The sequence below is a fragment of the Hemicordylus capensis genome, chromosome 5, assembly GCF_027244095.1.
Source record: "Hemicordylus capensis ecotype Gifberg chromosome 5, rHemCap1.1.pri, whole genome shotgun sequence".
NCBI classification, from domain to species: Eukaryota; Metazoa; Chordata; class Lepidosauria; order Squamata; family Cordylidae; genus Hemicordylus; species Hemicordylus capensis.
The window spans coordinates 214,722,268-214,749,374 of NC_069661.1; the positions used below are offsets into that span (position 1 = coordinate 214,722,268).

A 27,107-nucleotide genomic window follows, 5' to 3' on the forward strand; every position below is an offset into this window, starting at 1 on the left:
GGCTGGGGGCGGGGCAGCGTAGGGCGGGGCGCGCCGCGCTGTTTTGCGCGTGTCAGCGGGGCCTGGAGCGAGCGGTTGGGAACTTTCGTTACTCCTCTCAGAGAGAACCTGCGGCTGCGGCGACGGGAGTGGCGGTAGCGAGGCGAGGAAGAGGCCACCTGGCGAGCCATGGACCTGCGGAAGGTGAGCGAGCTGCGGGCTTTCGTGAAGCTCTGCAAGCAGAACCCGGCCCTGCTGCACTCTGAGGAGCTGCACTTCTTCCGCGAGTGGGTGGAGAGGTGAGTGGCAGCATCAAGCCCGTGTGGCGCGCTCGGGGCGGGTGGGGGTGGGGGTTCTTACGGCTGAGCTCTTTCATTTCCCCTTCCATTTGTCCAGCGCTGTGAGAAATGTTGTTTAAAATGTGCCCCCCCCCCAGAGCAACACATTTTGTGGTTCGATCTCGCTTCCAATCTGAGAGGTCGAGGTGGGTCGTCTTTCTTGTAGGGTAGCCAGAGAACAGAACTGCAGAAGCAGGGCCACGGGAGTTGGGTGCCTGAATGGAGAGCTGCACCTGTGTTGGGAAATCCTCTGCAATCATGAGTAACTCTTTAGAATAAAGGAGGTTTAATAGCCTTGCTTGTCAGGCTCCTTCAGTCCTTTCCCCCCAAATGTGACGCCATGTGGGGATCGTTTTGTCGAGCTTCTGGACGGAAGGCCTAGTCGTGCCACTGGAACCCAGCCCCTTCTTCCATTCGTCCAGTTCCTCCGCATTTTTTCCTTCTCAAAGGAAGGTCTCTGGCTGCTAGGGTAAACATGTGCTCTTTAATCTGCCTAATCTTAGAATTGCTTAAACACAAACACTTCTTTCTACACAGAAAGGACTCCTAGAGAGAAAAAGATGAAAAATATGTCTGGATTACAATATACGGTGGTCGCACGTGTGCCTGTTTTGCTTTTTGTGTATGTGCTGGTATATCGTGGACTGTGGCTGCTCCAAAGTATGTAAATGCAGTCAAGTATTAAATATGTGTGTTTATTCCGTATGAAACATACATTTTTTTCCTGTTTGAAAGTGTCTTCTGTGTAGGAAAGGTGTGTGATGTAGCTAAATGTAATCAATCAATCAATAAACCTGTAGATAGTTTGTGCTTGGTTTTTCATTATGTTGATAACCAAGCTGTTTGCCAAACCACTTAGTCTAAAGTGTGTATCACAAATAAGCATAACTGTATTACAATAAAAATAATTTTCAAGTTAGAAAGTAATGTGACTTGCATTATGTGGAGTAGCTAATTTGTGTAATGATAGAGGTTTTTCCCATTTTTGCATATCATTCTAAATAGGATTCTAGACTGTTTTAAAGCACTCAACTAGATTGTTCATCTTAACCAGCACAGCAGCAAAATTGGCTTTTTCTAGATTGATTTTTAAATCCTGTTGTGATGTCAGATCTTGCTTGAAAGTTCAAAAGGTCCTGTTGGCAACATTTATGTTTCCAAGAGGGCCATTTATGCAACCAATTACATACTTGACAAATACATTAAAAACAAACAAGCCTGAAATCAATATGGAGTCTTTCATAGTCTGGAATAAAAACTGAAGTAATAATCATTCAGGGGAAAACAAGGTTGCCTAGCATGGGCTTCCAAAGATGTTGAAGGAAAGTGTGATTCCATGACAATGTAAAAACAGGCACATAACGACTGTGATTGCATGCCTTCAGATGTTTTCCCAGCGTGGTGTAGGTAGATCACTCGATCTTGTAAGTTTTCATTTTGTGAAATTACTTTTATTTTGTATTGTACTAGTGGTTGTTTAATAGCGTGGTTGTGTATAGAGTTTATTTATTACATTTCTATACTGCCCCATCCAAGAGCTCTGGGCAGTGCACAAGTAAAAAACAAAAACATTTAAAACAAACTGCTTACAACAACGTAAAAACAAATTTAAAACAGTTCAGAGCCATTTAAAACCAATTAAAATACTTAACAATTCAAAAACTTTGAAAGGCTAAGCCAAACAAGTAAGTCTTTAGGGCTCGGAAAGGTGACAATAATAATAAATAATATCAATATATAATAAGAGAGAAGTTTTTGCCTAGCCTTTTGCCAATTCTAGGTTTCCATATGCAGGTAGTTAAAAAAAAAAAAAAAGACATGTGCAGCAGCATTCAAATATGTCCGATCTGCAGTCTGAAATTATCTAGTATAGAAAGAACCATATAATATGCTGTTTCTGCACAAAGAGGCCTCGAACATATAAGTTGGGCAAACAAAAGTCCACTGAAATGGGCATATGTGTTTGTAACTCGGCTTGGAGTTGGGCTGTGTAAGTGTTACAAGAGTCTATTTCACAAGCATGTGTTTAAAATGAGTGAATATGGAAATATCAAATGCCCCAGTTTGGTAATTACTTTCCTGGGATCCTCTTAAAACAAAAGCTATGACTTGTTGAATTATTATTTTGGAGGAGTACATCAAAACTGCTGTTCTCATTACCAATCAGTGTAGTGTAGTGGTTCAAGTGTTGGTCTAGGATCGGGATACCTGAGTACAAATCCCCCTTTGGCCTTGACAGTCACTGGGTGACTCTAGGCCAGTCATTTCTCAGCCTAACCCACCCTAACAGGGTTGTTGTGAGGATAAACATAAAAATGTAAACCACTCTGATATCCTTGGAGGAAGAGTAGGATATAAATGTAAATAAATAAATTGCAAAGTGTTTTATAGAATGTGGCCAAAACTTGTTCTGTAACATCATTAACTTGTTAAGCACAAGTATGATGTTTACTTGCTCTGTACCAGGCCTGCTCAGCTTTGGGGCCCCCAGCTGTTTTTGGACTACAACTCTCATAAACACCAGCCACAGTTGCCAATAGCCAGGGATCATGGGAGTTGTAGGCCAACTAATGCAGGAGGGCCAAAGTTGAGCAGGCCTGCTCTATATACTCTGTGGCAAACAATCAGGGTGCAAAACAGGAGCTTCGGGGGAAAGAAGTTGTAGAATATATGGCAGAATGTAGAGCAAGCTGCTCTACGCTAGTATCTAAAACTGCACTCCTTGCTCTAGTAAAGTTGTTTATTTATTCTTAATTCCACTCATCATTATGGAAAGACTTCTTGTTCCACTCTTAACACACCTGTGGTTTGTGCTCTGCACTTCATTTTCTGCTATGAACAATTTATAGTTTATGTGTATGTGTATGAAAGTGCAGTGCTTGATCAGAATAATTTATGTAGTACTGTGGAATCAAAGTGGGCATGTGGAAGCACAAATGGTTTCTAGAAATGTCATGAGCTGCTTCATTTCCCCCAGTTATATTTTAACTGTGTTTTTAGTTAAGAAGCAGCAATGGCAGTTGAATTGGCTTTGTTAGGTTACACATAAGGAGGCTTAAATTGTTGGGGAAAGTTGGAGAATCTCTGTCATGACTTATTACTGAAAGTTGAAGCATTCTATACAAGAATCCATCTCAACATAATTTTGTTCAGTTATTCCTAGAAGTGACACATAGAGTTTCACTGCAAAGTGTTATCTAGTTTTATATTGTTTAAGTTCATAAGGTAGGCAATATAAGTTTTTAAAAGTATATACTTATTTTTATTCAGTATTGAAAATTCAGTTTCTCACTGCTCTCTTTCTTCTTACTGTAAAGCATGGGAGGTACAATACCACCGGCTCCATGCAACACTTCTGCAGAAGGGGCTGATGAGGTAAGAAATGAAGCTTGTAGAGATAAGTGTCTATATGTAAGTGCATGAAATCTGTAGAATAAAGAGCAATTTGATACAAACATGGACCTGCTTTTCAGATTTGTGCAGAATATGTTATCAATAGCACAATTCCCACTGGAGATGATACTATGTTTCTGGCTACAATCCCTGCCACGTATATCAAGCCTGGCTGATTAGAAATGACTGAGGCTGCCTTTATAATAAATAATAATAATAATAATAATAATTCGATTTCTATACCGCCCTTCCAAAAATGGCTCAGGGTGGTTTACAAAGAGAAATAACAAATAAGATGGCTCCCTGTCCCCAGAGGGCTCACATTCTAAAAAGAAACATAAGACACACACCAGCAACAGTCACTGGAAGTACTGTGCTGGGGGTGGATAGGGCCAGTTACTCTCCCCCTGCTAAATAAAGAGAATCACCATGGTAAAAGGTGCCTCTTTGCCCAGTTAGCAGGGGCATACCCTATGACACATTTTAGTTGTTGCTTCTGTGATCCAGCAGGTCTTTAAAATGTTCGTTTTATTGCTCCTATGACAGAATTTGTATATCTGCTCATATAGTTCTTCTGGGTGTGCTTAGCATATCACAGAAGCAACTTGTGGAGGCTAGGTTGGCTTCCATGAGGTATAGGGCATTTTCTGCTCTAGTGCTGTCCTTAAGAGGCCTGTGAGGTGGCTAATAATCCCACCAGAAGCAAAATAAGATCTTCCATTTTGGTTGTATTTTCAGATGTACAGTCTGCCAACTTGTTACTGTGCTGTCTATTGGCTTTTAAATATATGCTGCAGCTTTAAGTTGTGTGCCACTTTGGAAACATATATTGGAAAACTATATAACAATATTGTTAAATTGAACATCTAGCCCCTTGCACAGTGCACTCAACACACTTTGAATAACAACATGACTGGAAGGTTTATACAGACCTCAATTGCTATGGGAGCAATCATGGATGTAGTGGCAGCCACTCTGGTCAAGATATTTAGGAAAAAAATCTTAGTTGCTCCTTATTTTCAACAGCCTTCGTTGATGACACTCCACATGCATAGTAAAGGATAGTACTTAAGGGAGCCTGCCATTTTGAGTATAATTTTTTATTATTCCTGTTAGCAGTACATATGAGACTGCCTAGGGAAATAGGATTTGACAGAGTAAGGGAGAAATTGTTTAGGATTAGTGAAGATGTTTGTCAACATTAGTTAGACTTTTATCCTGTCACTCTTCCAAGGAACTCTGAGCTCCACAACTACTCTGGTATAGGTTGAATTGAGAGATAGTCTCTCTCTCCCTCTCTTTTTTTCCTAAGGCCACACAATGACATTCAGAGTTGAGTAGGGATTTGAGTTTGGTTGCCCATACTTAAATCACCTTTGACATGCTAGTTCTCATTTGGAATAGACATATGCTGAAGAAAGTTGGTGGTAAGGGAAGGCTGGGAGTGTTTGTGAGTTGGCTTGGTTTTTCATAAACTTTGAGCTATGTTTTATAAAAGATGATGCGTTTGGACATAACAGTAGCAACAATGAGCAGAAACTGCTTTGCTAGGTTCTTGTTAGTTCTTGTTTTGCCTTGCCATGTTTTCTTGTGTTCTGTAACAATTAGAAAAGACTTTGAATTGATACTGGTCACTCTACCTAAAGTTCATGGGGAAAATCCTTTGGTTGTAATGATTAATTCTTATCCTATGTGCAGCATTTGGGTACTAGCCCAGGGTATACTGACCTGCTTGGTAGATGCTACATTTTTGAGGGGACTGGACTTATGGTAGGGAGCTTTTAAACATTTGTCCTGCATGTACAATAGACCTAAATGCTGTTACGCCATAAAAATCTCTAATCCAACTTCCTGCCCTGCATATAGTTTAGATTATGGCTCTCTAACACTCTGTGAGCTGGTATCATCTAAGTTGTTTGTGAAGTAAAACTGTATTTTGTCATGTTACATAATAAACTTGAGTCTTTGAGGTGTGATGGGCTTATACATGCATCAATAGAACAACCTGTAGTGTTGGTCTACAGGGGGAAATCTCTGGTAATTAAGGATTTCTAGCCGCCTTGCAAATGCAAGTCTCATGTTCTCCATAAGAGTGGTTAGCAAAGAAGATACTGAAAGCAGTGGCATCTACTGCTTTCTAAAGGAATACTGTTGATATATCTCTTCAGGTTAGATTTTGCTTTGCAGGGAATCTGAACTAACAAAACAGCCAGCCATATAATTGTTGTCGTCCCCTTCCATCTCACTTCCTAGTTCTAGGATTTACACTGGGTGTGCGCTTCTTTCTCTTTCAAAGAAGTCGTGCAGAATGACTTGCAAGAATGTTTTCAAATTATGATACTACTTAGAGGTGTAGCAATTACTTCTCATTTTCTGATCTAACCTTTCTCTTCCTTATCCTGCCCCCACACTTTAGTTTATTTCCAATTTCACATTGTCAGAATGGGCAAAGGTGCCCTCATTTAAAGAACTTTATATCCTGTCTTTCTGCCTAAATAAGTCCTTAAACTGGGTTTCCATCTTTCTGTGACATTCACATTGCTTTGGTCTAGGCTGTAGTTTATTTTGACTAGGATGCTTTTCAATCTGCCCCAGACAAAGTTGCTTCTCCATATGCCTTCTCCAAGTGGGCAGGAGAGCTGGTCTTGTGATAGCGAGCATCTTTGCTGAGCAAGGTCTGCTTTTGTTTGCATTTGGATGAGAGACTATATGTGAATGCTGTAAGATATTTCTGTTAGGGGATGGGGCCATAAGCACAGTGGAGGTTCGCTCACCCCAGGTTCATTCCCTGACATTTTCAGATAGGGCAGAGAGATACTTCTGCTTCTAACCTGGGAGATCTGCTGTCGGTCAATGTAGACAATACTGAGGTAGATGGACCAGTAGTCTGACTTGGTATAAGGCAAGTTCCTATGTTTGTAATTGCTCCCAATAACACTCTGCTGCTTTCCTTCTAGGGTCAGCAGACGGGTTTCTTCTTCTGGTTGGACCCTGAGCCTCTTGCCGTACTAGTGCATAGCTTAAGCTTTAGAATTAGAAGACCCAATGGTATTGGATTTTAGACTAATTAAAATTCTAGGTTCTTTTGTGTTCTGAAGCAAGTAGAACTAAGTAGCCCCTTAAGCATTTTCATAACCCAGATGTTATAATTACATTTGCTTGTATGCCTTTCATCAATAGAAAAGTCAATGCAGTGTAACTGATCAAATTCAGATCCTGACAAGTTTCTACTTAGCATTGTTTGGCCATTCTATGATAACATCCTAAAAGAGAGGCTTTAAATGATCCCAGCAGTAATTCTGATACCTCTTTCATTAGGCAAGAGCAGAAGAAAAGAAGCCAGAGGAACCACCAAAGCCACCAGAGCCTGAGAGTGAAGAGAGTGACTTGGGTCAGTTTTAAGTTTGTATAGTTTTCATGGTACTTAGATTTTGCTTTTCCCCTTGCCTCATGAAGAAGAACTGGGGTGGATTTAACCAATCTTTTGACTGTTTTCAGAAATTGACAATGAAGGAGTGATTGAACCAGACAAAGATGAACCTCAAGAAATGGGAGATGAAAATGTTGAGGTAATATAGAGGTTTCATTGAGTTTGGAGTGGTCTTTATTTGTTTTTTTAAAAAACCATTTCTTTTTAGATCAATCAGTATACACTTGACTGCACCACAATAAAGGACCTTAAAAAGATATCCTTTAAAAAGACATATGAAAACTTGCTGTACCGCTTTTGTTTTTTATGTATAAGAATATAACCTATAAGCTGCTTTTCTGCCCTGACTAAACACCCACAATCTAAACTTTAGATTTAAAGGGAGACGAGGCACTGTTCAGGGTGGGAGAGGCAATGGTGCACCGAACCGCTCTCTGAAGGTCACCTGGGTCCAAGAGCTGCTGCCGCTGTGCTTGCGCACTAGAGTGTAGCAGGTGCTCCCCCATTCTCTCTCACAGTGCACGCTTCTGTGCCCCCTCCCAACTCCCCTGCATGCACCAATCACACCAGCCTGCCTTGGGGGCTACGCAGCTCATGTGGTCCCACATACTGCCTGTGCATAACTGCGAGGCAAGCCAAGGCAGCCCTCCTCCCTCCCTCCACTGCTTAGCCCTCACCGTGGTGTGATCCCAGCCAGAGGTTGTCCCTCCCCCACCCGGCGAGGTCATAAAGGGGACTGCCATCTTCCACTGGCGGTGCAGACCAGGGGGTTATAGGGGGCCGAGGGACCACAATGCCCCACCAATGCAAGAGGGAAACGGCGTTCCCTCTCAAGGTGCCTTGGCCGCAACAGGCAGCTGTTTTTAAATCGGTTGGGATCGGACACAAACTTCGCTGGGCATCAAATCCCCAGGATCACTTCATTCCAGTGCCATTCATCCAATGACCCTTTTGCATGAATGCACAAAATGGTCTCTAGCCTCTCCCCCACACCACACCGCCTCCCTCCGCCACTTAGTCCTCCTTGCTCCCCCTTCCACTTGCACTCCCTTTCTGTAAAGCCCGAGCCAAGGCGGCCCTCCTCCCTCCCTCCACCGCTTAGCCCTCACCACGGCATGATCCCGGCCAGAGGTTCCACCCCCTGACGAGGTCACAAAGGGGACTGCTGTCTTCCACCGGTGGTGCAGACCAGTTGGTTACAGGGGGCTGAGGGACCACAACACCCCACCGATGCAAGAGGGAAACGGGGTTTCCTCTCAAGGTGCCTCGGCCGCAACAGGCAGCTGGGTTTCAATCAATCAACCTTTGGCTGCAAATAATGAGCATGCAAGAACCAGCAGCCCTTCAAAGTGGCGCCCACTGCCATATCTTTTCCTCGATGCCCCCGCGCTGAATACAGTTTGAAGTTGTAAAGATAAAGATAGCTGTAGGAAGATCTCAGCAGCACGTGGAGGCAAGGCGGAAGCAGGGTCCCGTGCCTCCATGATATTCCTCCTCTCCCTCTTCCATGCCATGTGCAAAATTGAGGAAGTGAGTGCCTTGGTTGCAGTTGTTTGGGGGTGGGGGAGTTGACTCCCAGTCAGGGACTGGCACTCAACCCTTCGGGGACCAGCAGTGGTCCAGGGACTGGTGGTTGAGAAACTGTGATCTAAAGAACTATGAGGGGGCAAGTGGGAAATAAGAGAGCAGAATTTTCAAACTGGCTTTCTAAAGGGTACTAGAGATGTTCATTACCATTAATTTCTACTCCTAATTATTTATGCAGTACCCCTCCACAGAGTTGTAGTTGAGCTGTAAATTGAAAATCTGCTTGGTATGTCTTAAATACCAAGCCCTGGTAGAGCCCCTGGTGGCGCAGTGGTAAAACTGCCGCCCTGTAACCAGAAGGTTACAAGTTCGATCCTGACCAGGGGCTCAGGGTTGACTCAGCCTTCCATCCTTCCGAGGTCGGTAAAATGAGTACCCAGAATGTTGGGGGCAATATGCTAAATCATTGTAAACCGCTTAGAGAGCTCTGGCTATAAAGCGGTATATAAATGTAAGTGCTATTGCTATTGCTATTGCTATTAAAGTGCTAAAATTAAGATTTCCCGTTTCAAATCTGTTAGATTTGGTCTGGATTCCAGCCTCTCTTTCTCCCCCCGCTCCCCTTAGGTAACAGAAGAGATGATGGATCAGGCCAATGAGAAGAAGATGGAAGCTATTAATGCACTAGGCGATGGTGAGTTCCACATGCTATATCTTTGGTATAAGGAGATTAAGCTGAAAATGCTTTTTACAGCAAGTGAAGCATTCTAGAATGCTTCCACTTTTTAGGTGGATTGTAAACTTTTTAAAGTTCTGAAGCAAAGTTTAGAAATTTGCCTTCTAGTGAGAAATTGTATCATAGTTAATCCCCTCCCCCCTTATTCATTCTACAGTGGGTGACTTGATGTGGGCCGTATATATTACATTGATTTATTTATCATATTTTTATACCGCCTGATACGTACATCTCTAGGTAGTGTACAAAATTTAAAATATTTTAAAATCACAGATTTACACATCACATGAAATAATAAAAACAGTAGTGTAAAAACAGAAACACAATTAAAACAGTATAAAAACAGACTTTTATACTGAGTATAAACTAAGTCTGCCCAGAAGTTTCTCATGCCCCTCCCTGCATCATTGCTGGCTTCCTGATGTGATGTAACTCTTCAATGAGCACTTCATTCTGAAATGTAAACATACTAAATTGAAGATGTGAGAGAAGAAAATATTGCTGAACAAGGGACTATATACTGTGCAGCTTATTTTTTCAGTAAATAGCTCAGTACAGGTGTGTGAAATAACATGAGTGAAAGCAAAGAAGCTGTGCTTGTGTCTGACTTACCCATTGGTTTTATTACTGTTGTGGTAGTTCAGGTAGATAAGTTGTTGAATGATAGTCATGGATTATGACATCAGAACTTAGTAAAACAAATGAACTACTGAAGTTGATGTTCCTGTGCTATTTTTCTGACTACTTAATCTAAAAGGGACATGCTAGATCTTGCTATCTGCCTTCAGTGTTGCTCAGGCTTAATGTTCTGATGCGATGTAGTTTCCATGGGACTCTATATTGTGTTAAAATACGTTTGAGGAAGAGATTACACATAATAGTCCTCCATTGCTTCTTAACCAAAGAATGAATATACTTGAACAGGTTTTTATGCCAAGTCCTTGAGTCTCAAATGCTTACTACTTTTTTCCACCGTAATTGGAGCCCATCCTAGGATTATGGGTTGTATTTCCAGCATGTCTCAGAAGAAGACAGGAAGTTTTCCACAGCAGAGTTTCCGGTTAGGAGTAGGCAGAGCCCCTAGGACCCGAGTTCCTTTCCTTTCTCGCCTTAGGAGAACACCTTAGAGAGAGAGCTCCAGAATTGCTTCTAGTCGTCACTTTATTTTTCTCTTTGACGCTTTAATTCCTTGGGCCATACTACACCTTTTACTTCTCTCCCTTGTCCTGTCTTCTCTGTTGTGGGTGAGCTATTGGGAAGGGAGCCTCTCGTTTTGTTATTTCAGAACAACCTTTTACCTTTTTTCCTCTTTGGAGCAATCAGTAGTTAGCCTATTACTTTCACTTCGCTGCTATGGAGCCGGTTCAGGCTGCCGAAGCCCTAGCTATGTCCTTGAGTCTCTCAAATGCTTACTACTTTTCTTGTTTCTGTGCAAACAAAGATGGTCCTTAGTCTAAACTACTAATTACATTGATCAACCTTCTCTTTTCCTTCAGAGAGAGATAACTAGCAGAATTGTACAAATTTAATATGGCCTTTGTCACCAAGCCAAAATCTGCAGTTGCCAGAAGCTGCTTTTCAGTGTGCAATTCTATGCATCTTAACTTGGAAGTAAGCCCTGTTGTGATCAGTGGGGTTTATTCCCAAGTAAGCATGCATAGGATTTCAGTGTTAGTCCCTGATCTCACAGTGAATATCCACATGAAGTCAAGGACAATCCCCTGCTACCTTGGGGTAGGGAGGTGAGGGATTGTCCCCACAGTTGCATTGGGCTATGGAGAATAGGGATGTGTACAAACCAGTTTCGAGACGCTTTTACAGGCCTCAGAACTGGTTTGAATGTCCAGCGGTTTGGCCGGGTCAAAGATGGGGGGGGGTGGATATCACTGTGCACACTCTGGGTACTTCCGGTCTGAGGAGGCACTGGGGCGGCAAGGAGGTATGTTGCTGCCCCTCTGGACCATCTTAAAAGACAGCGCCAGTAGGGGAAATGCGGCAGGAGGGGTAAGAGCACCCTCCTCCGTCTTTAAAGGTACCCACCACACACTTACGAACCGGCAGGTGCCGGTTCTATGCACACCACTAGTGGAGAGTCTTGGAAACCAAGTACAACTGTGGAATAATTTCCCTCTTATTCTTAACTTGGAGCTGGAAGGAAAGGCTAGTGTTTGGCCTGTGGGTGGTAGCTGTATTCCAAGTGCTGCTGCTACTCACCGTCAGAACGTTCAGCCCTATCCTTTCTCCCCATGTTGGAGTTGGCAGTAAGCAGCCTTCTTTCCTGTAACTGAACTTAAGATAAACAAGGAAGATAATTCCTGCCCCCTCCTCAGTTCCTAGCTAAAGAGGAAAGCTGAACCCACCTTCACCAGAGGGCAATGGGAATCAATTTAGTGAGGATAGCAAAAGGAATTGTGGCTCCTGATAGTTAGAGATCATGCACATCTAACAGGCTTTAATCACCCTTGTCTATAGTAATCAGTTGTATTGAGGGCACTGTTGCAAGTCACTAAATCTAATTCCTACTGTGATGTTGACGGTGGCATGACTGCTTGCTCTTACTTACTTCCATATGTCTATATCTCTTAAGACAAGTGTGTAATCTGGATTGCTACTTAGGTGTATTGTTTACTGATGTTTTCAGGAGAACTTCAGAAAGCCGTTGACTTGTTCACAGAAGCCATCAAGTTGAATCCTCATCTGGCTATTTTGTATGCCAAACGAGCCAGGTGAGAACTCTCCATTTGAAATGTGTCCCTTTGTGCAACTTGCTTAGTCTGGACCAGTTCCAGAGTTCTGGTCAATTGGAGAAGAGTGACAGTTGGTGCTGCCTGGTACACTCCTGGAGGGAGCGCTCTGCTGGGCTTGCCACAGAACCCTTAAAGCAACCTCCTAGCACAGGAGAAGCTTTAACATAATAATCCTCTAGTATCTCTTGGTTGTCCCAACAGCCCATCCTGGCCTATGTGAGGAGAAACTCCAGCCCCGAGTGCCAGTTAACATTATCTGGTGCTACTTGGCAGCACAGTCCTGGAGGGGGGCTCTTTCCTGCCCTCACCAGAGGCCCCAAAGGAGAGCAACCCATGGCTTGAATTACAGGATTTCTCTTAGTTGTTACAGCAGCATTGGTTGATTGCATTCTGTGAGCCATGGTTGGTTCAGATGTCAAAGAGCCAAGACTAATCCTTAGCTTTGTATTCCATCTCTCAGCCTTGGAGACATGTGCTCCCTCCCTCTCCACGTACAAATCAGAGGAATACTATTTCCAGTTTTCTAATCCTTACTTCTAATCAAAATGCTTGAAATAAACCACGATCTGAGCCCTAGATTTGAATGAGCCGCCATCCAGCTCCTTGCCCCAGCTGAAGAGCCCCAACTGCCCCCACAGAGTAGCCAGGGATCATCTTGCTCTGAGGGGTGGAGAGAGGAAGTGAGACTAAAGCCCATGTGAAAATGTAAATTTGAGGCTTGATGTATTGTCCTTTATTTCAGGGTTTGTTTGTTTGTTTTTTGTTTTTTGGTAAACTGCTTTGAGAGGTTTGCCAGTATATAAATGCGTAAATCTGAGTTCAGATCATGATTATTTCAAACACTGCTTAGAATAAGACAGGATTTGGATGTTAGAACTCATTGTCCTAACCACAATTGGACCCTACACATCTTGAGCTGAGGATCTCAGCTATATGCTACAGGCTGTTCCTTAAACACACGTGCTTTCCTTGTTGTTGACAGCGTCCTTGTGAAAATGCAGAAGCCAAATGCTGCTATTAGGGATTGTGATAGAGCCATTCAGATTAACCCTGATTCAGCACAGACCTACAAATGGCGAGGAAAAGCCCACAGGTAAACTGCAACTCTTCCTTACATCAGGGAGTTTCGTGTTTTTTATTTGCATATTTCTCTCTGCATATTATCAGATAGGCCCAAATATTAGAGTATGTCTTATGACCAAACCTATAACAAGATGTTACATAGGAAGCTGCCTTATACTGAATCAGACCATTGTTCCATCTAGTTCAGCATTGCTTACACAGACTGGCAGTGGCTTCTATAAGGTAGGAGTCTCTCTCAGCCCTATCTTGAGATTCCAGGGAGGAAATTAGGAACCCTCTGCATGCAAGCAAGCAGGTACTCTTCCTAGAGCAGCACCATCCCCTAAGCCTAAGGGGAATATTTCACAATGCTCACACATGTTGTCTCCTATTCAGATGCACACCAGGGCAGACCTTGCTTAGCAAAGGGGTTTGCATTTATGCTTGCTACCATAAGACGAGCTCTCTTATGCAGCAGTTTTGGGTGGTGTTTTTTTAGAAAGTAGGGCTGTGTGTCTGCTGTGTGTCTTTACACCACATTGATGTCATAATATGCTAAATTTCCCCTGCTTCCTCTTTGGCAATAAGGGACATTTTGAATGTGCAGATATCCATCTAGCTTAGCTGTTAGTTGAAGGTGTACTTGTGCAGATCCATGGTTTTTTAGGCCAAGAGTTACATCTGATTTTAGTTTTCCACAATAAATGTTAATTCTTGTATTGATTTCTTATCGTTGCTAGGTTGCTGGGTCACTGGGAGGAGGCTGCACATGATCTGGCATTAGCCTGTAAACTGGATTATGATGAAGATGCTAGTACCATGCTGAAGGAGGTGCAGCCACGAGTGAGTGACAGCTGGAAGAACAATGAGATAGAGAATTGCTTGCCTTAGTCATGGTTCTACTTCTATAATGTTATACAGAATGTATTCTGGGAAGCAATGCTTATTAGAATTATATATCATTTTGTAGTTTTATACATTTATTAGTGGCATGTAGGTCCTATCCTCTCTGACTAGAGAAGATTGTTGAGGAGTGATTTGTACTTTGCCAAGACGAACCATTTGCCAATTGTCAGTTGTATGTCTCTTGACAAATCCTTTAAAATATGAAGAGGAAAGGCATATCCAACTATGTACAGAAGTGTCTTCCTTTCAGTATCAACATGTTCTGTGGGGAGAGTGACTCAAAAAGCAGCAGACATATCTGCTGTGGAAAATGTGAATCTGCTCTGAAACAGATTGGGTGCAATGCAGTGTTGTTTTTGGACTGTTTTGATTTGCTAGTCTGCCACTAAGGGGTGCTATTGGCTTTGCTTAAGAACAGTTCAAGAAAATTCCTTTGCAACCTTTTTCTCTAGAGCATCACTCCTGTATTTGTAAGCTGAGTGGTATGATCAAAAAATATTTTTGAATGCTTATTGAACAGTACAATTGTCTCTGGTCTAGCATTCCTTACTTTAAGACTTATAGCAGAGGTCAGCAATGGGCAAACTTCTAATCTTGTACAAAAGGAAGACCAGTCCCATTTTGAGGATTCTGTCCATTTTAATATCTTTCTCATCTGGTAACCCTGCCTCTGCTTGTTTAGTGGAGCTGTTCTCCCTCATATCATACCATTGGTCCATCTAGCTCAGTATTGTCCACACCAACTGGTAGCAGCTCTCCAAGGTTTCTTGCAGGAATCTTTCCCAGCCCTACCTGGAGATGCCAGGGATTGAATCTGGGGCCTTCTGCATGCAAAGCAGATTGCTGCCCCTGAGCTACAGCTTCCTCCCCTCCCCACCCTTTAAGTGTAGCATATAAAACAAGAGGTCTTCATATGTATGAATTAAAATTGATTCTTGCAGAATATGTTGGGGCATCTTGTGTCTCTTTTGCATGGCTTCTATGGATATAGGCAGGAGAGAAGGAGGAGAGAAAGCATGTCAGCAAAATGAGAAATGCATCTGTTCGATATTCCAGCTGCCTTGCCATTTCTTCTCCCTTTTTTCACATAAAGGGATGAGTGGTCAGTGGCCCCTTTCTTAAAACTAGGATGTCTACCAGCTCAAGTGGTTTATGAAAATGTGACACAACTACCAATATTAACCAGTCTGTCTTGAACAATATTGTTTCATCATTGTGTATCAATCTTGGTACAGTAGAGGTGAACCTTAGTTGTACAATGAAACATTGACAGTTATTTTGTCCTACTTGCCTGACACCATGGCTTCTTGAGTTAGATTTTTAAATAAAATGCATTTGTAGATGTTTTGTCTTTACAGCATCTTGAAGTTTGCTCATGTGCATCTCCCTGGTTTGGTGTTCACAATTATTGGTCACATAGACTTTGTGGAGGCACATCAAAAATTAAGGCTTTTGCGAAAGTGTCTGCTGTACTAGAGTTCCTGGGTATAGCAAGTCTCTGAAGAGTCTTAGTAGAGCTCCTCTTTTTCTTTTTCCAAGTACCTCCCAATAAACTTTGAAACTTCTGGTTTACAGAATTAACTGTGCCTAGCATGGTGTATTATATTCGCATTTGAAAACTATGAGACAAGGTAGAAAAATCAAGTGACTCTGATTTTTCTGCATATATGCACCTAACTTAGCGTGCTAAAATGGCATTGTATAGATGGCTTGGGAATGCATATGATTTTTTTTTTTTACCTGTGCCTCAGGCTCAGAAGATTGCAGAACACAGAAGAAAATATGAACGAAAGCGTGAAGAGAAGGAAATCAGGGAAAGGATGGAAAGAGTAAAGAAAGCCCGAGAGGAACATGAGAGAGCTCAGAGGGTGAGAAATAAATGAAACTGTAGAAGACAAATGACCAACATAACTTTACATTCAAGAGATGTATTGTATATATGCTTAAAAATGGGCACAGTGGAAGCTGTTTCTCTAGCCATATAAAACTTGGTTTTTGCAAGGTAGTGCATTGCAGTTTCAAGTGCTAGCCTCTGCCTTAGAGGGTCAGTTTGTAACTGAATCTGTATCTTGTTGCAAAGACCCTTAAAATGATTTGTAACAAACCAATGAATTGTACTTTAAAATCTGAATATCAAACCTGCTAGTTACTTAGGTAAGCTTACAGTAGCAAAATACCGCAGAGCCTTCACACTAGCATGCTGTGATGTTTTACCTTCTGCTGTGTTTGAAGGCAGAATCAAAAAAGTTCTTTATGCGGAGCAGTTTTGTCCTTGCAATTCAGGTGCAATTGAGACGCTACTGCATATGCTTCTATACTGTAATAAGACACTTGCTACTATTCTGTAGTTGGACACTATACTGTAGTTGGACCCTCCTAGCAAATTATCCTGGCTGCCGGAATGAATTCTGTGTTGGCTATCTTTTATCTGATAGCGATGACAAAATAACTTTTGCAGTTGCTGTCTCATTGCCGTTAGAATTTGAAATAAGAGTGTATCTGTATAGCTGGACTCCATAAGGTCTATGGATAACTGGATTAGCTATTACTCTTTGAGCTGTATGTATATATTTCTATGGTCAGCAACCATAAATAAATTGATTGAAATCTGGTGCTAGGATTGTGCAAGGAAGCAGCAGGAAATGTAAACATTAGAAGAAATATTCTAGGTCTTGAAAAAACTCCCTTATTGTTCTAGGGCTAGAAATTCAATACTGTTGTACAATAAAGCAGTATTGTGAAAGATCAGTGTCTCTGGGGGAATGTAGGGCTTCGGGTCCAGTTGTAACAAACTTCTTATTTCAATGCAGGAGGAGGAGACACGGCGACAAACAGGAGGATCTCAGTTTGGCGGCTTCCCGGGTATGTATTAACTGCTAAAGGTAGAAGGTAGCTAAATTTACTTATAAACCTGGGTTTTTGTTTTAAACAGAAGTTGTTGTTTTTCCTAAGTAAGAGGGAATGTTCCTTGACTGCTGGAGTTTGTGTAATGAAGGAATAAACTATTACTAACAATGGGAACACATGCAGTGTAGTAGCTATATTCCAACAGACTATAAAGGTGGCATGGGGTTGCAAAATATGTTTTTTCAACCTTTGTAACTTCTGGACAGTGAGCCATTAAGAAGTGTGGGCATTACCTGCCTCTATAGCCTTGCCTTTATGGCCTGCTTTGTGTGTAAAATCACACTTAATAACAGCACATAGAACTTGCTGTAATTGTAAGCCCTTTATTTATAAGTTCTCCTTTAAATGCCTACCTGGAGGCAGTAATGGTCTGGATGACGGATAACAAACTGAGGCTGAATCCGGATAAGATGGAGGTACTTGCTGTGCAGGGTCGAAACTCTATTTTGATCTGCCAGTTCTGGATGGGGTTGCGCTCCCCCGGAAGGAACAGGTACACAGTGTGGGGGTGCTTCTGGATCAGAACCTGTAGCTGGTGTCCCTGGTTGAGTTGGTGGCCAGAAGTGCTTTTTATCAGCTTTGGCTGATACTCCAGCTGCTTCCGTTTCTTGAAATGAACAACCTCAAAATGGTGGTACATATGCTGGTAACCTCTAGGCTAGATTACTGCAATGCTCTCTATGTGGAGCTGCCTTTGTACATAGTCCGGAAACTACAGTTGATCCAGAACACGGCAGCCAGGTTGGTCTCTGGGTCATCTAAGAGAGACCATATTATTCTTGTGTGGAAAGAACTATACTGGGTGCTGATATGTTTCCAGGCAGAATACAAGGTGCTGGTTATTACTTATGAAGCCCTAAACAGCTTAGGCCCTGGGTATTTAAGGGAATGTCTTCACCATGAGCCCCACTGCCTGTAAAGATCATCTGGAGAGGTTTGTCGGTGGCTGCCGCCAACTCGTTTGGTGGCTACTTGGGAACAGGCCTTCTCTGTTGCTGCCCCTGGACTTCGGAATGCGCTCCCTGTTGAAATAAGAGCCTCCCCATCTCTGGCAACGTTTAAAAAGGCACTGAAGACACATTTATTCACCCAGGCTTTTAATTAGATTCATGGTTTTAAATTTTTAATATTGGTTTTAAATGATTTTAATGTTTAAATGATTTTAATTCTTTAGTTGATTTAGTCTTGATTTTGATTTTAATTTTGATGTAAACTGCCCTGAGCCGTTTTTGGAAGGGCGCTATATAAATCAATCAAGTAAATAAATACAATTTATATAGAATTGGCTTAAGAAGGCATCATAATAGATCATGAGGTGTTTCTGGGTTGTTGTTTTTTGTGAGAGATCCAAGCTTGAAGGTAAAATAATTATTTAGCAGCTATCTGGAAACCTTATTTTTGTAACCTGTTATTGACAGTGGACTTTATTCAGCTACATGTGTATTGTAACATTTCAGATAAAGGTTTGGCCTTCTGCATAAGGGCATGTATGGCTTGTTGTGGTGGTTATGGAAAGCTTCAAAATGATGGGATAATAAGTTATATACATGCACACAAAACAAATGTATTGGAGTAGATTATAACCTGTAACTCATTTTCTTTTGCTTGTAGGGGGCTTTCCTGGTGGAATGCCAGGTGGCATGCCTGGGATGGGGGGTATGCCTGGTCTCAATGAAATTCTTACTGACCCAGAAGTTCTGGCAGCCATGCAGGTGAGTACATAGAACAAAAGGAAAGCCTTATGTGGGGTGGGACTTGTGTTGCAGCTGTGGTCTATATAGAAGCTCCTTAAGAATCTTCCCTAAATGCTTATTCTTCATAATTATATTCCCCACCCCGGCATTTCTATACCACCCCAAACTGTACATAAGAACAGCCCTGCTGGATCAGGCCCAAGGCCCATCTAGTCCAGCATCCTGTTTCACACAGTGGCCCACCAGATGCTGCTGGAAGCCACAAGCAGGAGTTGAGGGTGTGCCCTCTCTCCTGCCATTTCTCCCCTGCAACTGGTTCTCAGAGCCATCCTGCCTTTTGAGACTGGAGGTGGCCCACAGCCCTCCGACTAGTAGCCGTTGATGGACCTCTCCTCCATGAAGTTATCCAAACCCCTCTTAAAGCCATCCAGATTGTTGGCTGTCACTACATACTGTGGCAGAGAGTTCCACAAGTGGATCACACATTGTGTGAAAAAGTACTTCTGTTTGTTGGTCCTAGACCTCCTGGCAATCAATTTCATGGAGTGACACCTGGTTCTAGTGTTATGTGAGAGGGAAAAGAATTACTCTCTCTCTCTCTCTCCAAATTCTCCAAACCATGCATGATTTTGTAGACCTCTATCAGGTCTCCCCGCAGTCATCTTTTTTTCTAAGCTAAAAAGCCCCAGGTGTTGTAGTCTTGCCTCATAAGAAAGGTGCTCTAGGCCCCTGATCATCTTGGTTGCCCTCTTCTGCACCTGTAAACTCTGGGCAGTTTACAGTTAGAATCATTTAAATATTAATTTAAAACCCAACATTAAAAGTATTAAAACTATAAATTAAATAACAGCCTGGGTGAACAAATATGTCTTCAATGCCTTTTTAAAAGTTGCCAGAGATGGGGAAGCTCTTATCTCAACAGAGAGTGCATTCCAAAGCCCAGGGCAGTTACAGAGAAGGCCTGTCCCTGAGTAGCCACCAGACAAACAGGGGCAACTGTAGACATACCCATCCAGAAGATGGCTTTGGAACCTGTTAGTTGGGGAAGGGCAGGCTCTACCTGCATGTATTACTATTTGGTATGCCTATAAAGAGTTTGACAATATCGTTTATATAATTGCTTACTCTGCAGAACAGTTACACATAACTTTTGCATTCTGTAGCAATGCATTTAACTACCCAGTTCTTTTTAAAAAATTCATCATGTAATGAGAGGGTCCTGTGTTATAATGCTATTTGTCAAAAAAACCCTATGTGCTCAAATATATCTAGAAAGTTATAAAACAATTAATCACTCACATCCCAATGGTGTCTTAATATGGAAAGATACATAAGAAATTCGACTTCATTATCATAAACTTTATCATAATGGTTGTTTACACGGGGTCTGTCTGTGAGTACACAGTGGACAGATGGCTGGTCTATATGTGTGTGTGTACGTACTCCGCTCCCTCATTTGCACATGATGCTCTAACACAGGTACAACAGTGTACCCAACTTATATCTTAAATTTGAGAGCCACAGTACCCAGGTTCACTATTGAAATGAATACATATACAGTTTTACACATACAAACCTCTACATGTGTAGAGGTTTGAATAGTACTTGAATAATAAATATATTATTATTCAATATATATTTGAATATTAAAGTACTTGAATAGCACTTTAGTGTTGTTGCCAGAGGTCAGATATTAGTGTAGAAAGATGGATAACAAAAATTGTGTCAAGCATTTTCTCGCTGCTTCTAAAGGCTAAGTGCCTGACATCTAGATTAATGTTGCACATGTCAAAAAATGTTCTGCATGCACAATGGGGGAGAGGGCAGTTTTTGCCACTCTCTCCTTCCCTCTGTATCCCACTATGTCTCCTGAAAACATATCCATGAGGGTTATAGGGCCTTTGGATGCATTTTGGGAGGTACAGTGGGCTGCAGAGGGAAGGGGAGACTGGCAAAAATGGCCCTTTGCCCACTGTGCATGCAAATCATATTTTGATATGTGTAACATTAGTCTGGATGTCAGTCAGTGTCCTTGGTATAGCAAAAATATTTTATATTGTGCTAAACCAGTGCTGCTAGTTGTTTAGGTGGAGGAGCATTCTACTTAGCTATAGGACAGATTTGTTAAGCATTTGTGAATTAAATCTGAGTGTGGTTCTGAAACAGATACTGCATACAGTATTTATGTTTTGCTGCCTGTTAATTGACCAGGAAATTGGATAAAGGCTACTTCACTCTAAAGGTGGCTTTTATTTTGAATACCTTAATTTAAAATGTTAAATGGTTAGCAGTTGTGAATCACTTGTATTATAGTGTTATGTGATCTACAGTGCAACCATGCCATTTGTTACATACCTTTTAGTGGGTTTTATCCTACCTTTACATTACATGAACACAAGCTCTTCTGTTCATAGCACAACTGACCTCACATGAAAAGTTTCATTCAGAGTGCAAGGTTAGGATAAAAAAGCAAGGTATGTAATAACATTTGGGATGACTGCTTTGTAGATCACACAGCACTATGATACAAGCGATTGACAACTTTCACAGCTACTAACCAGTGTTCTTGCTAATTTTTTTTCATCTGTATGCAGAGTGAGTTTTGTTCTGGGTAGCAGTATCAAGGCAGTGTGTGCGCATGTGCGTTCAGAATGGGGTTTTTCTGATTCAACCTGAGTGGGATCTAAAATCAACTGAGCAGACACACATGCACACACCTAAGAGGAAACTCTGCTACTAACCAGAGAAAGATGAAACCAAATCAGTATATACTGCATCCTAAATCTAAATCCTAAATCACAGAAACATAAATGCTAAAATGCATTATGCAGTTTAAGCCAATCTGCAAAACAAAGAAACTATATTGGAGAATGAAGGGAAAGGTGACATGGATTTGGGTTTACAAAGCCAGCATAATCTAGAGGATCAGCAAAGAGCCATAGGAGAGGGGCAGAGAACTGTATGGAGCTTTAAGCACCAATCTAATCACCTCTTTCTAAACAATTCACCATGCACTGCCCCAAGACTCTGCAGCTGGAATTTTCGGGTTCCAAATGATGCCACATGAGCAAAGAATCTGGAGCAATGCCATCAATATGTAAAAACAAACAGTTGCATACATCTAAGCTCCAAAATATGCTGTGAATTGTGCTGGGTATGAAAACTCTATAAAATCATTAATGGAGCATTGTAGTGATCTCTGGGCTTTTAGATGTGGAATCAAAGTACTTTTAGATGTGGAATCAAAGTAGCTTGATGTTTATCTGATATGGCAGAAACACCACTTTGAGGTGATTATGGGATGAAGATGTCACTTGTGATTGTAAGGAACTCAAAAAGAATCTCTCCAAACTGGGGGAATGGTCAGCAAAATGGAAATGCAGTTTAGTGTTAGCAAGTGTAAAGTGATGCATACTTTGGGCAAAAAACCCAACTTCACATATATTCTGATGGGGTCTGAGCTGTTGGCGACTGACCAGGAGAGGGATCTTGAGGTTACTGTGGATGGCTCCAGTATTGTTGAAAGTGTAGACTCAATATGTGGCAGCTGTCAGGAAGGGTATTGAAAATCAAATTGCTAATATTATAATGCCCTTATACAAATCAATGGTACGGCCACATTTGCATACAGTTCTGATCACCATACCTCAGAATGGACATTATAAAACTAGAGAGGGTGCAGAAGAGGGCAACTAAGATGTTCAGGGGGCCAGAGCACTCTGCTTATGAGGCAAGGCTGCAATACCTGGAGCTTTTTAGTTTAGAAAAAAGACTGAGGGGAGAAATCATAGAGGTCTATAAAATCATGCATGGTGTGATGAAAGTTGAGAGGGAGATTTTTATTTTTTTTCCGTCTCAACACCTGAATCAGGGGTCATCCCATGAAACTGATTGCCAAGAAATGTAGGACTGATAAAAGAAAGTACTTTAGAACACATAATTAATCTATGGAATTCTCTGCCACAAGATGGTGTGACAGCCACCAGCCTGGATGGCTTTAAGAAGGGCTTAGATAAATTGATGGAGGACAAGTCTATCAATGGCTACTAGTCTGAGGGCTATAGGCCGCCTCCAGCCTTGGAGGCAAGATGCCTCTAAATGCCATTTGTAGGGAGCAACAGCAGCAGAGGGGGCATTGTTACAGTCCAGGCCTGGTTTATATACTAAATATGCTCATTAGCTAGTGTACAAAATTAGATCTGGCTCATTGTGTCACCAAGTGACCAAGTTCTTTTATATGGTGACCATGTAGGATCTGGACGCATGGAAGAAAGGAGGTCAAACCAATCCTCAAAGATTCAATGGGCTTTATTGAGTATAAAAGAATAACAACATAATCTAGCAAAGCAGAAAGCAGAACACTCTATCAATATCAGCAACAGTATTTCCTAGCCAGCACCAATATTCAACCCGTGTGCCTAACTAACATATGTGTGTGCAATTAAATCTTCCTAGAGCCTAATACAATTCAGATACAGGCAGAAAATGGGGGGGGGAGGAAGGCTGAGGGCTGACATGGTTTGGGGAGATTAGTAGAGGAAAAGCGGGGGGAGGAGAAGGGTGCAGGGAAAGGGGAAGGGATGAGGGAATTCCAGGCTTGTAGGAGCAGCATATTTACCCAGGACCAGAGAGCGGTGAATCTCTTCAGCTGAAGGAGTGAGGCGCTTGGCTGGAGACAGGAGCTTTTGCAGTTGCTTCAGATCATGGCTGAGAGCCAGAGCACCATGGCTGGGGAGTCTTGGCTTCTCACTGCGCATTAGAAGTCACAGACAGCTCCAGTCCATGAACAGAGCTCCTGCTTTGCCCAGCAGCAGACTCTGGGATGGCGTGTGAGCAAATCTTATTGTAGGCACAAGATTGCTAAACTCTCTGTCTAGTAGCCTCCTTCTTTATAGATCTTTTTGATCTCATAGGACCTATTCAAATCTCATCCTTTCCTGGGTCCCCCCAAAAGGTGACAACTCGCTGCTACCTTCTGGACAATGTCTTTTTTAATTATTCAGGATATTGGCCAGTCCAGAGAGATCTCAATCCCATCTTCTGTAAACTGTGTGCTCAGAAGGGAGGGGGGACATTGTCCAAGACAGATCTGCATCTCAGAGCTGCAAATTGCATCTCGCCAGTCTGACCCCAAAAGGTGTTAAAAGTCAGAAGTTAGTGAGGAAATTTAGTTCTATTGGTGAGAGACAGCCATTACATTATTTCTTGTGTACCTCTATATAGTGTGTAATTATACCTGTGTGAGACGTTCAGTACATTTGGCTAGCGCACAGTGAGGTAAGAATTAAAGTCTACAGGCGGATCTCTGTATGCATTTAGCTATGTTGAATCTCTATGGAGAGCAATTGAGTTAATCACTGACAAGGATTAACACTGGCTTCTTGCAACAGGAAGCGAGGGGTGGGGAATCGGCCTGAGTCACATTTTTAGCATATTGATTAGCATTCAGCATTCAGGCCTGGCTTTTGTGTTTCCTTGCATATCCATTTTTACAATACAATGCTGGATTGCCTCCTGCTCCACAGAGCAGTTTGAGATCTAGTATGCCAGTTCACTTTGAGTTCAGGAGTTAGTTCATTTCTTAATATAAAATGAAATCAGACACAGGCCTATATTTCACATACTTCTGAGTTGGTACCTCTGGTTCTGATATGTTATAGACCGTCCATAACAGCATGCCCTCAGCTCTTCCGAGACATCTGGTAGGCCACTGTGTGAAACGGGATGCTAGACTAGATAGGCCTTGGGCCTGATCCAGCCGGGCTGTCCTTACGTTCAGTTGAAATTCTGTGCTTGATTAACCTTACTATACAAAGCACCCTCTGCACTGTTACAGAATGAAATTAGTGATATTTCATGAGTAGAAATTTGGATTGAAACTTGCTTTCCAGATTAGAGTTTGAACTTGAACTTTGAACTTTTAATTAGATTTATGTTTTAAATTTTTAATGCTGGTTTTAAATGATTTTTTTAATGTTTAAATGATTTTAATAGTTTTAGTTTTAATTGATTTTGTTTTTATTTGTTGTAAACCACCCTGAGCCATTTTTGGAGGGGTGGTATATAAATTAGTCAAATAAATAAATCTGATTGCTTAATCCCATTTAAACTAATGGGCTTTGATTGTTTCCTGAGAGCATAACATGGGCACTACGAATCTTGAACGCCATGAAACAAAAATTATGAGTGTGATGACAGGATCTGGGTCTCTACAGTATTGGTTCACTACTCAACCAGCTTTTGGAACACTTAATTTTATACAAGCCCAAGTCAATTTGTTTTGTCTTTATTTTACAGGATCCAGAAGTCATGGCAGCTTTCCAAGATGTTGCTCAGAATCCAGCCAACATGTCAAAATATCAGAATAACCCTAAAGTCATGAATCTCATTGGCAAACTATCAGCTAAATTTGGAAGTCAACCTTAAAATCCCCTTTCATTGCGAGAGGTGGGGAAAGTATTGATTACTTACTGTATGTTGCAATAACACAAACCATTGTACCTCTGATTCTCAAAAGAGAAGTAGAGTGCTCTGGGTAGAATCACTCTTTCCCCTCCCTCCATGCTTCAAAAATGAATTGCAGTCAGTTGATGACTACTTGGTTTCTATTTAAAAATCACACACTTTCCCTTCTCACCTTCTCTGCCCAGGAGTTTCTTACTTCACAGTATTGTACTTTTAAAATTGTGTTAATTGTAATCTTCCAGTAGTTTGCACCAAAAAGTCTAGTGGGGGGGTGGCGGGAGTGGAGGGTTGTGGTGGCTCTTTTTTATACTGGCTTTGAGTTTCTGCTTCCCAGCAGAACTTCTAAATAGTGCTTAAGCCCTATACATGAGATGAGGGGATCTGTTTTTTATTTTTTTGTTTAAACTGGAAGAAGTAGTACATAATTTGTATTCATTTTTACATTCACAAGAGTGACTTAAACAATTAAATGGAAACTTCACAGCTTAGATCCCTTTAGCAATGGGAAATGTCCCTGTCAATTTGGCTTTCAATATGTTGGTACAAATATCAGATTACTTTTAAAATCAATGTTAAACAGAAACATATGACCTTGTCAAGTTGTATAGATAGCAGGTGTTTTTATCAGCATTAATAAGCTGGCAGACTTAAATGGCTTGGAGCCTTCCATTACTTGTACTGATTGACAGTTGAACATTGTTGTCAGGCTTCATTTCTTTAATATTTCTGGAAGGAAACAAATTGGTTCCCACTATCATCTTGCATTCACTATATTAGACAATTTGCAATGCAAGTATGCAGGATATGTCTGCTGTGAAGTGCAGAAATCACACAGTGGAGAAGCTCTAGATCTTGAGTTTTGAGACCCAATAAGCCTACATATCTTGGCCGAAACATTGATTTGGTGTTGTCCATCCCATTTGTGTGGCTGGGTACTCTCCAATTTCCCATAGTTCCCAGTTGTCTGTCTCTAATACTGGTTTTATGGGGGTTTTGTTAATGTATTTTCACATAATTTGTGGGGCTTGAGTTTGGAAGAGAGGTGGTCTGGGCTGGAAATGACAGAGTTTCAATATAATTACAGCATGTGTATTCATTGAATACATTGCTGAAATGTTCATTGACAGCTAATACAATTAAATCTCTTTTCCTATACTAAATTTGATTTTCTGCTTTTAATGTTGGAAAGCTTATTATGATTAGGTCTTGGACACTTCTAGGGATTTTGAATGTTGCTTGTTCTGTGCGCTTGTAATTTTGTCTGAATCCATAAGCTATGTCATCTTTTTTCTTTAATTAAACATAGAGTGATTTAGGAACTCAACATTTTAAAAACAAACCCCAGAAAGGTTTTTTTTCCTTGAATGAAAGGAGAGATGAATTCATTTTTGCTTAAGAAATAGTTCTGAAAATACTTCTAGTTGCCTTTTAAAAATAATAAAATCTGGTTTTGAAGAAACTTCTTGATTTATCATTGTATAAGCTGTAGTTAAAACTTCTAAAACAAATTAATGCAAACTTACCGCAAGTTTAAGTCCTTCCAACAGTTAAGTTGTTGCTTTTGACTGAGGAACATCTTGGGCAGATTGAAATATGAATGAACATAACTGAAGTTGGAGGCAGGAAACAATACAGTGGCATTTGTAATTGCTGTAAACATGTTGCTTTGCTCTTGATGTGCCTTTTTAATTTGGGGCAGGGGAGGAATGTTAAGAGTGGGATGCTTGGCACAGCCTGTTTGATCTATTATCCTGTTTATGAACTTTATATTGTACCTGCTTGCCCTAGTTTACAACTCAATTGTGTGGGGAGACCCCACAACCCCTGGCCATGTCACAAACTGCTTTTGGTCTGGTCAGTTTGACTTGCAAGTGGATTTAAAGGAGATCCTGAATGTTGGGAAATGGGAGTGCACGCTGTTAA

General features: G+C 41.5%; 1 protein-coding gene across 3 annotated transcripts; it reads left to right on the plus strand.

Annotated features, from left to right (window-relative positions):
• Positions 1 to 26,643, plus strand: ST13 (ST13 Hsp70 interacting protein). 3 transcript variants are annotated; one of them, XM_053251985.1, is made up of 13 exons: positions 1 to 278; positions 855 to 977; positions 3,635 to 3,692; positions 7,029 to 7,101; positions 7,209 to 7,279; positions 9,295 to 9,361; positions 12,045 to 12,129; positions 13,133 to 13,243; positions 13,953 to 14,055; positions 15,870 to 15,986; positions 16,929 to 16,980; positions 18,637 to 18,737; positions 25,017 to 26,643. In XM_053251985.1, exons 3-13 carry the CDS (start codon positions 3,636 to 3,638, stop codon positions 25,143 to 25,145), a joined length of 966 nt encoding a protein of 321 aa, XP_053107960.1. In that variant the 5' UTR covers positions 1 to 278; positions 855 to 977; position 3,635; the 3' UTR covers positions 25,146 to 26,643. The 3 variants fall into 3 exon arrangements, with proteins under 3 accessions (XP_053107960.1, XP_053107958.1, XP_053107959.1); XM_053251983.1 differs by lacking the exon at positions 855 to 977; XM_053251984.1 differs by lacking the exon at positions 855 to 977 and having other exon boundaries at positions 1 to 183.
• The last annotated feature ends 464 nt before the right edge of the window (positions 26,644 to 27,107 follow it).

Excerpts from the sequence above, each read along its gene's own strand:
- ST13 (XM_053251983.1), top strand. The coding sequence starts at position 169 with ATGGACCTGCGGAAGGTGAGCGAGCTGCGGGCTTTCGTGAAGCTCTGC. Across the intron at positions 7,280-9,294 it reads TGGGAGATGAAAATGTTGAG|GTAACAGAAGAGATGATGGA; the intron begins GTAATATAGAGG and ends CGCTCCCCTTAG. Across the intron at positions 14,056-15,869 it reads TGAAGGAGGTGCAGCCACGA|GCTCAGAAGATTGCAGAACA; the intron begins GTGAGTGACAGC and ends CCTGTGCCTCAG.